The sequence below is a fragment of the Lytechinus variegatus genome, chromosome 15 (assembly GCF_018143015.1).
Source record: "Lytechinus variegatus isolate NC3 chromosome 15, Lvar_3.0, whole genome shotgun sequence".
Taxonomy (NCBI): Eukaryota; Metazoa; Echinodermata; class Echinoidea; order Temnopleuroida; family Toxopneustidae; genus Lytechinus; species Lytechinus variegatus.
Genome location: NC_054754.1, coordinates 10,386,831 through 10,399,594, shown reverse-complemented (window position 1 = coordinate 10,399,594; position 12,764 = coordinate 10,386,831). Strand labels below are relative to the sequence as shown.

General features: G+C 38.0%; 1 protein-coding gene across 1 annotated transcript in view; it reads left to right on the top strand.

Annotated features, from left to right (window-relative positions):
• The first annotated feature begins 1,123 nt into the window (after positions 1-1,123).
• Positions 1,124-12,764, top strand: part of LOC121429335 (PR domain zinc finger protein 12-like) — a 31,616-nt gene continuing 19,975 nt past the window's right edge. The window contains exon 1 of the mRNA XM_041626342.1: positions 1,124-1,438. Within this exon, the coding sequence (XP_041482276.1) occupies positions 1,294-1,438 (145 nt within the window). The 5' untranslated portion in view covers positions 1,124-1,293. The remainder of the gene's footprint in view (positions 1,439-12,764) is intronic.

The following is a 12,764-nucleotide window of genomic DNA, read 5'->3' as shown; positions in this document are numbered from 1 at the left end:
GGTTTTTTCCGAGCCCAAGTTGTGCCGAGTTTTTGTGGTCTATTGTGTATGAGGGCAGCGTCTTTGATGCGCCGTTAGGGGCTCGTCATTTCGACACCCGCCCGTCCGCCCCAGACCCACGGGATGGGTACCCCTACCTTTGATTCCACAATGTTTTCTGATCATCTCGCCAGGTGGGAGTCATGCCAGATTTCCATAATTTTATTTTGTTTTGCTGTGAGCTGGGCACGAGTACAGGACTTGTGCCGTGGCTCCGTGAGCCTCATCTGTGCGTTATGATTCAGCCCACGTAGGGCAGACGAGCCACTGCTTGCCAACTTACATCAAACTCTTGCCAAAATCTTGGTGTTTCAATTTGTGCTTGATGAAGAATAAATTAGAAGAGAACAATAGAGGCGTCCAATTCGTACTCGTCGATCTGCCCGCTTGGCTAGTCGGTTTCGCTTGGTCGCCAATTCTGAACCGACAATAAGCTAGGCACCAGGTTTCACCCTCTCCCACGAGCCTTGCACCAACCCCGAGAGCTGTCGTGACGCGTCACCGCTACCGTAGCGCGAGCAAAAACCCAAAAGGCAGAAAGTCTCTTGGGTCCACATGTGCGACTTTTTTGGGTGTTTTGTGGTATTGTTTGGGCCACCAGCCGGGCGGCCGCTTCCTCGCGGCATTAGAGTGTGGAGCGACCAAAACAGGCCTTCGTTATGATGCCGTTATCTGCAAACAGCGTCTGGTAGACCTGCCCACTCAGTGCACCACTAACTGGTGGGCTAATGCCGCCGACGCGCGAGCGACACACGCCCCCCAAAACATTTATAGTTTTGTTATTTATTTATATTAATTGAGCTATTAGAACAAGCAGTGGCGGGCAGACGATAATTCATCATGTTCTTTGCCTCACTATTGAAATCAGAGCACACGATCGACTTTTGTCCAGGGCAGGCGTCCGGCTAGAAGCGCACCGTTGGTCGCCAAGAGCAGCTGCGGCCTAGTCGTCAAGTGCAAGGCGAGTAGTCAGAGAGCTCAGTAAAAAGGTCTGCTGGTTGATATGCCACATAATCATCATCGGAGACACTTATTATATTCAATTGGGGGGAACACGGTTCTTTGTTTGACGCTGCACCGTAGTTTTGGGCTTATTACGCGCATATTTGCCTCTCATTACGCGGTGGCGAGAGTGAATGCCTAAAAAGGCACAGGTTTTATTGAAAGCTAGATATATAAACAAGTGTTGAACGCAGACAGAATCACAACTGAGCTCAATTCACCTGGCTTTTGCAGGTCTCTCCCCCAGCTGCCATGGATAGACGAATCGCCTCCCCAGATTATATTAGCCAAGAGATGTTGAGAAACGCTCTCTACGGCAAGTGGTGCGACCTGAGCGGACGAAGTTTGCCTGCTGATAACAACACCAAAGCTCGTCAACTTCTCGAAAAGAAGAAAGGTAAGTCGACAAATTTTCGTCACAGTTTCTCAGGACCTAGGCATTAGTTTTTAATTGCAATCCTAACTGTTCATTAACATTTTTCAGAGTTAAATGAGCATTACAAGCTTCAAAAAATGTTGTTTTTTCAAAGAACTAAGAAAGACGTTTTTATTTTGGACGGTATGAAATAAAGAGAAAATCAAGATTATATTTTTCTATCAATATTCTAAGAAAGTTAAGGCAATCGTTCACATATTGTCGAATGGATGTAAGGATTATACCAAAGAGAGGGAGAGAGAATGTATGAGTAAAATATCGTTTAATCTCATAATCAATCAAGAAAGAAAATGTCGATGGAATATGTATTTATGCGAAAGAATTTATCTCACCTGTTGCCGCTTGTTAAAAATGTTTCGTCATGCCGATTTTTCGTCGTCCTGGGTTGTCGAGATTCGTCAACCACTAATTCGAGCCAATATTTGTCAATTGGACAGTCCTATGTATGTTTTTACTTTACCCTGGGAGTCTAATATGCATGTATTTCACAGTCTCCAGACTGTTTCTTCAAGAAAATTTATAGAACAACGAAGATTTATTTTAAATCGTTGGTTGTTGCAATCAATTGTGATTTCCAAAAGCGATTTTGGAGAAAACAATCGGATTGTGCATGCATATATTATTGAAGTTCAATAAATGTCAATGCGCTTTGATTTTTAGGTAAGGAAAAAAACGGAAAGAAATATTAGGCATCATTAGACAAGATAAACCATCTGAAACACACGATGAAAAGATCGCAGCTACAAATCTGAACGAATTCTAAATCAAGCCAATGTCTCATTACGAAAATCAAATATCTTATTCACCCAAAAAGTTTTTGATAAAAGAAAACAATTGATTTGATCCCCTTAAGATGATTTGTGTTTTGACTTGAGAAAATCGATGGTGAACTCACTCGCTTCTAGAATGACCCCTTCTCCCTTCCGTGCGTGCTTAGCATAAAGGATTCCGAACCAAGTGATGCGAGGAGCGAACAAATCAATGCTATCAAAAGTCAGCTTGCTTCCATTTTCCTTTATTAAATTTCTTAAAGTTCTCTTTTTGTGTTTGGCCGACCAGACGAATAATTGTTTCGGAAGATCAACCCAATGTAACCGCTCCAAACATATATATTATTGATGTCGCGCAAAAACACGCCCCGGGCGCACAAAAGCCACGCTTTAATATCTTATTGTGGCTCAAGCAAACTTTTTGTTTTGTAACTGATATGCTTGGTTCTGTTTCACCTGTAATAATTTCTGTCTGAAAATCCACCTGCCAGAAGAAAAGCGGCGACGTGCCTTTTTCCACGGTCCTGATCAGACCACAAATTGAGATTGCCCTCGTCGGTATCGCCCGGCAATAAGATGCGAGTAAAGGGGGCAGAGCGCGCAACGTCTTCACAGATGTAATCTGTGATTACGCTCTTTACTTGCAATGTGAATCAAATTAGTAGTGTGCGTGTAACCTCTGGCTAGCACGCAGGCTGTTTGTTATATCCACGTTATCTCTCTGCCAACTCCCACTAAAAAGCTTCCATTTCGCTCGTCTTTGTCTGCGGACAAATCTGAACATCAAACTTTGAAAATCATGGGGAAGAAAAGGATAAATCCTTAGTAAGCTTTCTTTGACCCGACTAAGTACATGCCTCCACCCCCATCCACTCTCCCCCTCTCTTTCTGTGTCTTATTCCATCTCTTCTTCATCTCGCATTCTGCCCCTCTCTATCTCTACGTATTTTATTCTCTGTGTATCAACTTTACTGAGCTTAGTGACGGGTTTTGATGTAGGTGCACTGTGATAACAATTTTCACTTGTATAAAGTTTTACGAGGGGAGCTGGAAGCATCGCTTCGCCGTATTGGTGAAGTTAGTTAGCCGGGCAGTAGAGAGAGAGAGAAGAAGAAGAGATGGGCGTGGGAGGGCACCTCTCAACAATGAAAAACAAATTGAGTTAGGATCAGTAAAAATGAATTACATCGAGTAATTTTCCTCCCATTATAATTCATTCGATCTATCAAAAAAGTCGTAACTTTTAAACTAATCAAACACTTAAAAACCAAGCTCATGATAAAGCCGTAGCGGCATCGAGCATTGTTCATGGTGTTAGTTTCAAAACCATCTAAGTTTATACCACTTAAGAAAGGTAATTTCCTTGCTTTTACTTTCCGAGTTTTTTATATCCGACTTCTACGCTAGAGGTTGATGAACTATTCCAACAATTCTAAAATATTGTTAAAAAATAATGAATTTGCTTTCTCCAGATGGTTCTAAATATCAACTTAGGCAAAATGAAGGACTATTAACATGATATATAGATATTTTTGCACTTCATGCGTAATTAACAAATTGAGTTATTTTCAACCTCAAAATCGATTTAGGTTATCATAAAATGATTTTGCAAGAATTAAAAGAAAACACAACAGTTACTTTATGCGACTCAAGAGATTTGTTGCCTATACTTCTGTAGTGTATAACCCATATACACACTTCAATTCATAATAACCTAGAATATGATGATTACGTAATAATCTCGCACCAGTTCTAGATATCCCATAACGTGTCTACATAACTTCGTGTGCGATTCATTCACACACTGTCTGAAGATATATATCAGATAATTGAACGATTTAATTCTCGAAATCATCATTTAAATTAGCACAATTTGATTTGTGTACAGTTTTAAATATAATGCTGAAATAGTGATGTAATGCTTACGTCACCCATTTGTTACATACAATTTTGTAAAGAATGGCCGTGTAAATATCATTTCATCAAGTTTGAAATACGTTTGATAAGATGTAAGCAAAAAAAGTTTTGAATAAATTATCACAGTTTTAATTCTACTGCATTTTTTGCATGTCAGTAATTTCCCGTCAACCATAATATAAGTAATTTTTGGACTTGATATAGAACAACACGTATTACGTCACCCCTCTGCCTATTGTAAACAACGCCTAACATGTACTTCTCAGTGTTTTCAGTGTATCATAGGGCAATAAACGTACGCGAGTATTGCAGAGTAGAACAAAAAAATCTTTGAAACTTTGATAAATTGTAATTTAAAAAGTAAAATTAATTCTTCCCCTTTCACTTTCGTCAACTAATCTTAAGCATGTATTTCGATATGTCATTACCAAGTTACGTAATGATGATGACGTCATTACCTTTGTCCCTCAATATATTATCTTCTTAAGAATAAGGAAAAGGTGGAATAAGATCAGAATTTTGGACAAGAAAATATGTTTCAATTATTTTCTTTAATGAGAAAAAAAAACACAAAATGATTTTCATTCGAGGTGTGTATTGTACACGTAATACGATGGAGGCAAGACGTCACCCTATATGTTACGTAATAATGAGGGGCACAATCAATAATGATGTTACGTAATCATATATTTTGTACCCATATGTATGTGACGAAAGCAGATACCTTGTATCATATTATTATTTTTCTTAAACTTTGCGGATTAAAATAATTCATCGGTTTTTACTTCATATTAGATACAAATAGCATACATAGAAACTGCACATTGGGTCAGGGATGGAGTTACGTCACCATATATGTTACGTAATAATATCAAATGTCATGCACCTAATTTACATATCATTCAACGCGCAGAATACCAATCTACATGGAAAAGGTATTTTCAAATCGTTTAGACTACTTTTGATTAGAATTATCTGCAAAGAAAAGTATGTTGTCCAAAATAGTGAACTCATTTTAGAAAACCAAGACATCCCATACAAAGTGCATTGACATCGTCACCCTCATGGTTACGTAACAATTTGAAGAGCAGTGACGTCATATACCATTTTATTCGAAAGAGTACATACCATTGTACGTGTGAAGTACGATTGCGTTCATTATATTTAAATCATTGCTTAAAAATATCTCTCTCGGAAACCCAAAGCATTTTTTTTTCAATCCCAACTAAATTGAGGGAATTTCACCTTATGAACTACTTGTAATATGATGATGACGTCACCACCATTATTACGTAAGATATTATATTTTGTTACCGGAGTCAATTACATGCAAGCATTTTCTACATACAGATATGCAAGTTGAAAGGATAAGTTCTTAAAATTTTGTATTTTCAAAGATTTATTTGCTAAATATATAATGGAACTCATATCCGGCATGGTTTACGAAGATTACTACTCTCTCTATATATATATTTACATTGATTACGTCACCCACGTTGTTACATAACAAGATAAACATCAACGTACATAAAAAGGGTGTCATCGTAAAGCTGGAGAATTCAGGCAAGTGTGTGAAAAGTTTGACAAAAATCAGCGCATAAATTCATACACTTCAATGCTTGTTTACATTTTTATCAAATGGTATATATTTTTACATGATAAATCAATCAATGTAATCAGATTCGAGACTTGAAGTAGGGTAAGATGTTCTAGTATGACGTAATACTTCGCTTGTATGTTACATAGCAGTACATGGTGAAGATGAAATAAAGATTAGAAATGACGAAGAAATCTTGAGTACGTTTTTCCTTTTTCAAGTATAATTCTGAATCTATCTATTTTGAAAAACACACATAGACCCACTCAAAACTTAGTTTTTGCTCTTTCGTGCTTTATACATACCCCTTATTTCATCGCGTGACGTCATTACGTAATCGCAACTAAAACAGCAATAAAAACACTATTATTTGAAGCTGAGTAAAATGTTAAACGCTGCAACTTAAACACAATATTTCTATTTTATACTTTTAAGGATTAGAAAATTCTAAAGTAATAAATTCCTTCTACATTTGTTGGTAATTTCGACAACCAACATTTGTACAGTTTTAAAGTCTTCGCGATTGGTAGGCCATGACGTCATCCAGCATGTGACGTAAGAAAATTACGTCAGAATTGAAGAATAAAGAGCCTATTGTAACGACAAGACCCATTGATACGTGTTTTTGATATATCGTTATCATATGTCATTAAAATAACGATGTTGAGATTATATTTTTTCATCAGGGTGATTATTAATTTTGATTATCGTCACCCTGTATTAAACTAATAATAGCTTACTAATATCTATAACGAAAATGACGTCATGGTCTGAAATACATTCAAATGATACAGCAAGGCAATCATAGGTTGCTGTATATGCTCTATAGTATAGGTCCGCTTGTATCATATTGTGCGTGGAATTACACTTAAATTTGTCACGAAATTTATTCTGTCGGGGAAAAAATAAATTAATCATGAATAATAAAAGAAATGATAAGTAAATTTGAATTCATTTCTCAATTTACATGATGTAAACACACGTTATGCAAGACGTATACAAGTGTATGTACTTGATTTTTAAATGATATCGGATTAGGTGATAAACTTCTAAAAACGGTGAAGTCACGTTTTATAACATTCTAATTACAGTATTTCATCATTTAAAAATCAACAAAAATAAAATACATGACAGAGTTTTGAATTAGTAATAGACTTTGAAATATATGCCTACATAATACGATAATCACTCATGTGTGTACTTACATAACTGGTTCTAACTTGCTCAATAGAATTAAAGACATGGTCCACTTTCAAAGTACAATTTTTCTGATTCGAGCATTGCATTGTTTTGGTTAAATTTCTTTCGAAAATATATATCAAATAAAATGAGGATATAAAACGCAACATTCATAACTATTTAGAGTCTGGCTAGAGACAACGCAATTAATGGCCCACAGAAAGGAGAGGCATAAAAGCGGGTTAACCTTAAAGAGAATAATCAATTCTCACGCAGTGGTGCGATGCGTCTTGCCTATTATTTGAATTATATTCATGAAATGATAGCGCTCGTGATCGAAGCGGAAAAGATGATGAAGATATCCATAAAGATAAAAGAAAGAAGAAGAAAAAATGCCATGTGTTGTCAACTCCTACCAAATAATACATCACATTTTTCGTCCATTTCCTTCTTTTTTCTCATGATTTCTTCTTATTATTCGAGGTAATATTTAACGGGGAAGGGGGAAAGCTACGTGACTGGTTGATGTGTGGTGGGGAGACACATGAACGAACTCTTACACCCATCTGGTACGGGAAAAAACGCGCCAAACAAAAAAAAGGCAAAAAAATCCACAGTCCCCATATGTCGTCTGCCGGTAATGGAGTTCCGTAGAAACAGATGGTAGAAATAGTAGCTACAGTGTCAGTGCCGATTCCATCCTTCTTGCTCCCTCTCTCTCTCTCTCTCTTTTACTCTCACCCACTCACCTCTCTTCCCCTCTCCCCTCCGTTCTTATTACCTCTACCACAGATTATGTCAATTTATCTTCCTCCTTCCTTTCTCTCTCTTCACATTTCTTTCGCATCCCTAGATCCTTTCCTTTCCCCCTCCTTCGTACTTCTTCTATTTCTATCCTACTCAATAACTAAATAAAATCTCTTAGGTTGTCTTTTTAAATACTTCTCCCTTTTTTTCAATATGCATTTTTGACAAATGAGGGGGTGGTCCTACTTCCCTGATTACAATATCAATGTTGGTATATAATCTATCCTAAATAGTTTTTCCATTAATGCAGTATTTCAATCCATTTTCGGCCTTCTATTAATGATTATGAAACTCTTTCTATTCTCTCTCTCTCCCTTTCTTTCTCTTTAAGTCTCTGTTCTACCTATGTGTCTGTCTCTTATTCTTTCTTTTTTTAACGTTCACTCACTTTGTATTTATTTATCTGTGCCACCTGCACGGTAAGCTGTAATGATGTGCCATGCTGTATTTCTAATGCAATTCTTACATCGATGATTGTAGGGTGAGAACTTCCCCTACAATCAAATGAGTGAAAAACAAACCAGCACATTCGCCTTCCAAAGTGAGGCTAGCAATAATCTATCGTGTAATGACTCCAAAATCTGTTCGGGGTTGTGATTTAACGTGATTTAAAGACAGGCCATTCACTTTCGATTGCGGAGAGGTCGGGGGAGGCGACGAAGCAGCAGCATCGCAAGCTCATTCTCATTCAAATTCCGTCTCTTCTTCAATTTCATTATCATCTCAAAAGGAGGGAGCATTACACACTAACGACCAATAAGACAGACGATATCATCTGGCGCGGGTGTACTCGGCCCCAAACAATCACAAATCATTGGCATGGACGGGGGCTACCAAGGACCTGCTATAAGCACAAGGCACTGCCCCTATACTCAAATTGATGTAATAAATGCTTATTACATGCGCGTATTGAATTTGAAGGGAGGGGAGGCAGAGATAAGAAAATAGATGCAGAGGAGAGGGGAAGGAAAGAGAGAAAGAAATGAGAAGAAGATGAACAAAGTGATGGGAAAAGGAATTAAAAAGAAGGTAAGGAGAGGAGAAAGGAAGAAAGGAACATCGTTGGCGATCGCATGGCGGGTCTGATAATAACATATCAGATTAGTGCAGCGGTCCTCTACATATGAAGATGGTTTCTTTTGTTGTTCCAAACGGCCGGGTTAATGACGCGAGACTTGGGCACCAACACAAGGCGTTGTATGAGACCGATCATTACAGACCGTGTCATATGCTCGTATTAAAATCAAGAGAAAAGGAACGAGACCGGGACATTAAAAAAAGATAGAGAATGAAAAAGGAGCTGGACAAGAGTATAGGAGGAAGAGAGAAAGAGGAAAAATGTAAAAGAAGAGGTGCATTTGCCTAAAATCGATACAACCGATGATATTTTAGCCGATGGTTCAGATTTTACGGTCTCTTGTCTCTCCTTTGAAATCTCGCTGTCTCCGACCCCGCCCTTTTCGCTTGCTGTCTCCATTCTCTTTTCCATCTTCCTTGCATGCTTTTGATGATCAGTGTGTTCATATATTCGTGCCTTTCGTACATTTCCTGTGTCTCTCTATTTGAACACTATCCCTTCTCTTGTAATTCCAAATCAAAATCCCTTCCCCTCGCCCATTTTCTTTCGTTTATACAAGCTTTCACTGTAAACTTCTTGTTTTTCATTCCCCTCAAAGTTCAACCCAGTGTTGCGTGTTGAACGAGGTGAGTGCGCGTGTGTTCGTATGCACGCGGTGTATTCACCGCACGCGCGCTCAATTACGAGGTTCTGCGCCACAGTTGTGATTTTCGTTGCGTTTCATTACATATTCAAATAAAAAGTGTGGACCTTCGAATATCTTCTGTTTGTTACTTCCGAGCTACGCATTCATTCTTCACCATGTCCTACAAGAAGGAAAAAGGGAAACTCCATCGAGAAAGAAAGAAACAAAACTCGGCGACTAGATAGCTTTTGGATTGATTGATTCCCAGAGTGAGCGGGAGACAGTCTTGACCTGTTGGGATTAAAGACGCTTGCGTAAGCTCATACTGAATTCTTGTTTCTTACGTAGGCCTATTCACGTCCTATTTGTAATAGAATGATAAAGAAAGATTCGACGTAATTGCAAATCATCCAAAACTTTTAAATACACAATGTTAATCTTAAACAATATACGATTAAACCTCTAGCTTTGGATCGAATTCGTCACTCCTATGATTCAGTCGCACCCTGCTTTACGATACAGAGTTTAATTAGTTTGTCTATCAAACACTTCACATAACAAACGCCATGATTATTTTCAAGACATTACATCGCGGGTGCAAAAGAAACGAACATAAAAACTTCTTCAATTTCTTAAAAGATCCATTCGATGGCCACAAAAGTGGACCCTGACAGCCCTCAAAATTGAAGAAGACTTTCACGAAAGGCACCTTCATGCGTGGCATGATATTGCCGCCTCTCTGGTATTGTAATCAAACGTGTCCGTGATAATAAGATGAGAGTGAGGGCAGCGCGAGGGAGGAAAACACAGTGCTTTGAGAGGGTAAACGGGATACAAACTAAATACTAGAACTTGACCGTCTCCGAGATGCCGTGAGCCTGTTCGTTCATCTGTTGCTTTAGCTTGTTCCTCGACGCGCAGTCCCCCGTTCCTGTCATTCGGTAGCTTATAACAATTTGCCTATTTGCTCCTCTTAAAATGTTCTTTCTTTGCTCATCGACGTGAAACACGCAGAATAAGCATGTTTACATAATTATGACGGGGAAATTAGAAATTAGAAAACACATTGATTCCATATCATTTCAGCATGTTTCAGAAAGGAATATGAAAGAGATGAAAATTCTTTTGTTTCAATTTAACCAAGAATGTTTAAGATCTTCCAGGCGGTTAAAAATATTCCCTTAATTCCAGGACTGCTTTTTTTTCATATTTGTCTTTTTAATAACTTTGACAATTTCTGAATTATTATAATATCATAACTCGTTACTATATTGTTACATTGAATTATCATTGTGTAAATGTGTCCCGCCCCATCTCGTCATAATTATGCAGTAAATACTGATAACAAATATTCGAATATCAACCAAGGGGGCGCTTTCCAAGCTGCCAAAGGTTTCAAGAGAACAATGCAGGTGATCGCCCCTGACACATCCTCTCACATCATTGGCCTATACTTCTTCTTTTTTTTTTTTGGGGGGGGGGTGATAATCGGTGATAAATTACTCACAGTATTACTTGCCTCTAAAATATACTAGATTAATTACCTTCTAAAAGCGGCCTCTTCACTTGTTTTCTTCGAAGACTGAGAGTTATTATACAATCGGTGATCGCATTCTGTGACTCGACACCGTTTCGCGGGCCTTTCGGCTTGATAATATAAATCTCGTTTACTTTTCATTACAGGCTTCGAATATGATTTATGATACGGTCCTTTGCCATCATTAATTTCGACTTTGCAATGTGCCATGCACACCATACGGGTGACAACTACCCGCTTCCATTAAAATATCATCAAACTCCCCTCAACAGTAAATCCCCCTTGCTTTTGAGCTCTGCCCAACACCAAACAGATGGTATGGGACTGTTATGGCTCTCTTGTGATTTAACGGTCTACGTGAAACGCAAAAGGCCGTGTAAGGGAATCGGACAACCACTTGTGAGAATATTATTGATATAAAACACAGAATGAGAGACGGGGAGAGACAGAGAAAGATGGTGGAAGATGTTATACTCGGGAATATATGCATATTCTAGCGAAATCGGGCCCGAGAGTTGAGGGTCGTTGTACCGTATAGCCACACCGTAAACAATCACACGCGACTCGGTCCAGTACAATAATAAATCTCTGGATCTGCTGTTATGACAACTTCATCAGAGGGAGGGTGAGGAGTATTTAGTACGATCAAAAACAAAATCAAATGCTTTCAAATCCCTTTTCATAATTATGATTTTGAGAGAAACAATGGTCTCTGTTTCTTCTTTCCGATATTGATTTCATTACAATAGTCAATAGGCTACTCCGTTATGGGCCGAAATTCGACACCATGCTAAATAAAAGTCGTTCACTCGAAATGAGGATGAGATACTTTATGACTAGTTGCAACGAAATATATAGAGGGCAAAATTATTCATTGAAGTGTCTAAACTAAAATTATGTTATGCTCCTCTATCATGAATTTGACTTTATGCGAACCATCGTCAAAACAGTCAATCATTTTGAATAAAAAAAATAGTACACATGATTCAGTTGGTATTGTTAATCAACTAACAAGCAGAGTCGGCAAAGTTATCATTACGTCATTATTTTATGAAGCTATATCGTTCGCGTTCATAGAACTTTGTAAATATTGTCATGAGGGATATAAAAAAACCTTCTTAATCTGTCATTTACACGTTAGCGCTTACTATATGCCAATATCTTTATTTTCGTTTTTGCTATCCACTTCTATCAGATCTGACATCCCAAATGCAAGAAACCAAATATGAGGTAAAAAAAATTCACCTTTCTCTCGAAGCAACTCAAAGTAAACTCAAGATCATTATACAATTCGGATTAATATACATGATTTGATATTCCGCAGGGTTTGCATGATTGGTAGGATGGAGCCAAAAATACCGACTCACGCATGTTTGCAACGACTTTGCGTTGCAGCTACCCAGCGGGGATTCCTCGCGGGAACAATGACATAACACGAAAGCGTGCGGTGGAAGCAGCGCATCCAAGGTCAACCTGTACCCAAGCATTTTTTCCCTTTCCTTTAAAACACAAACCTTGATAAATCATAATTCATACATAATTTATACACTTTCCTTATTTCTCTTTCACTCTGATTTATTTTTTTACAAAAAGATGAGGACTGTGGATCGGCCTCTTAACAAACCCGACTCCAAATAGACAGACACCACACGGGAAGAGAGTTTGATTGGTTTAAAGTCGGTTTTGTAGAGTTGATTGTACTTCTGTTGTATATATAAAAAAAACATGAAATTGAAAAATAATAAAATAAAGAAGGGAAACCGAGATATTTTTGTTT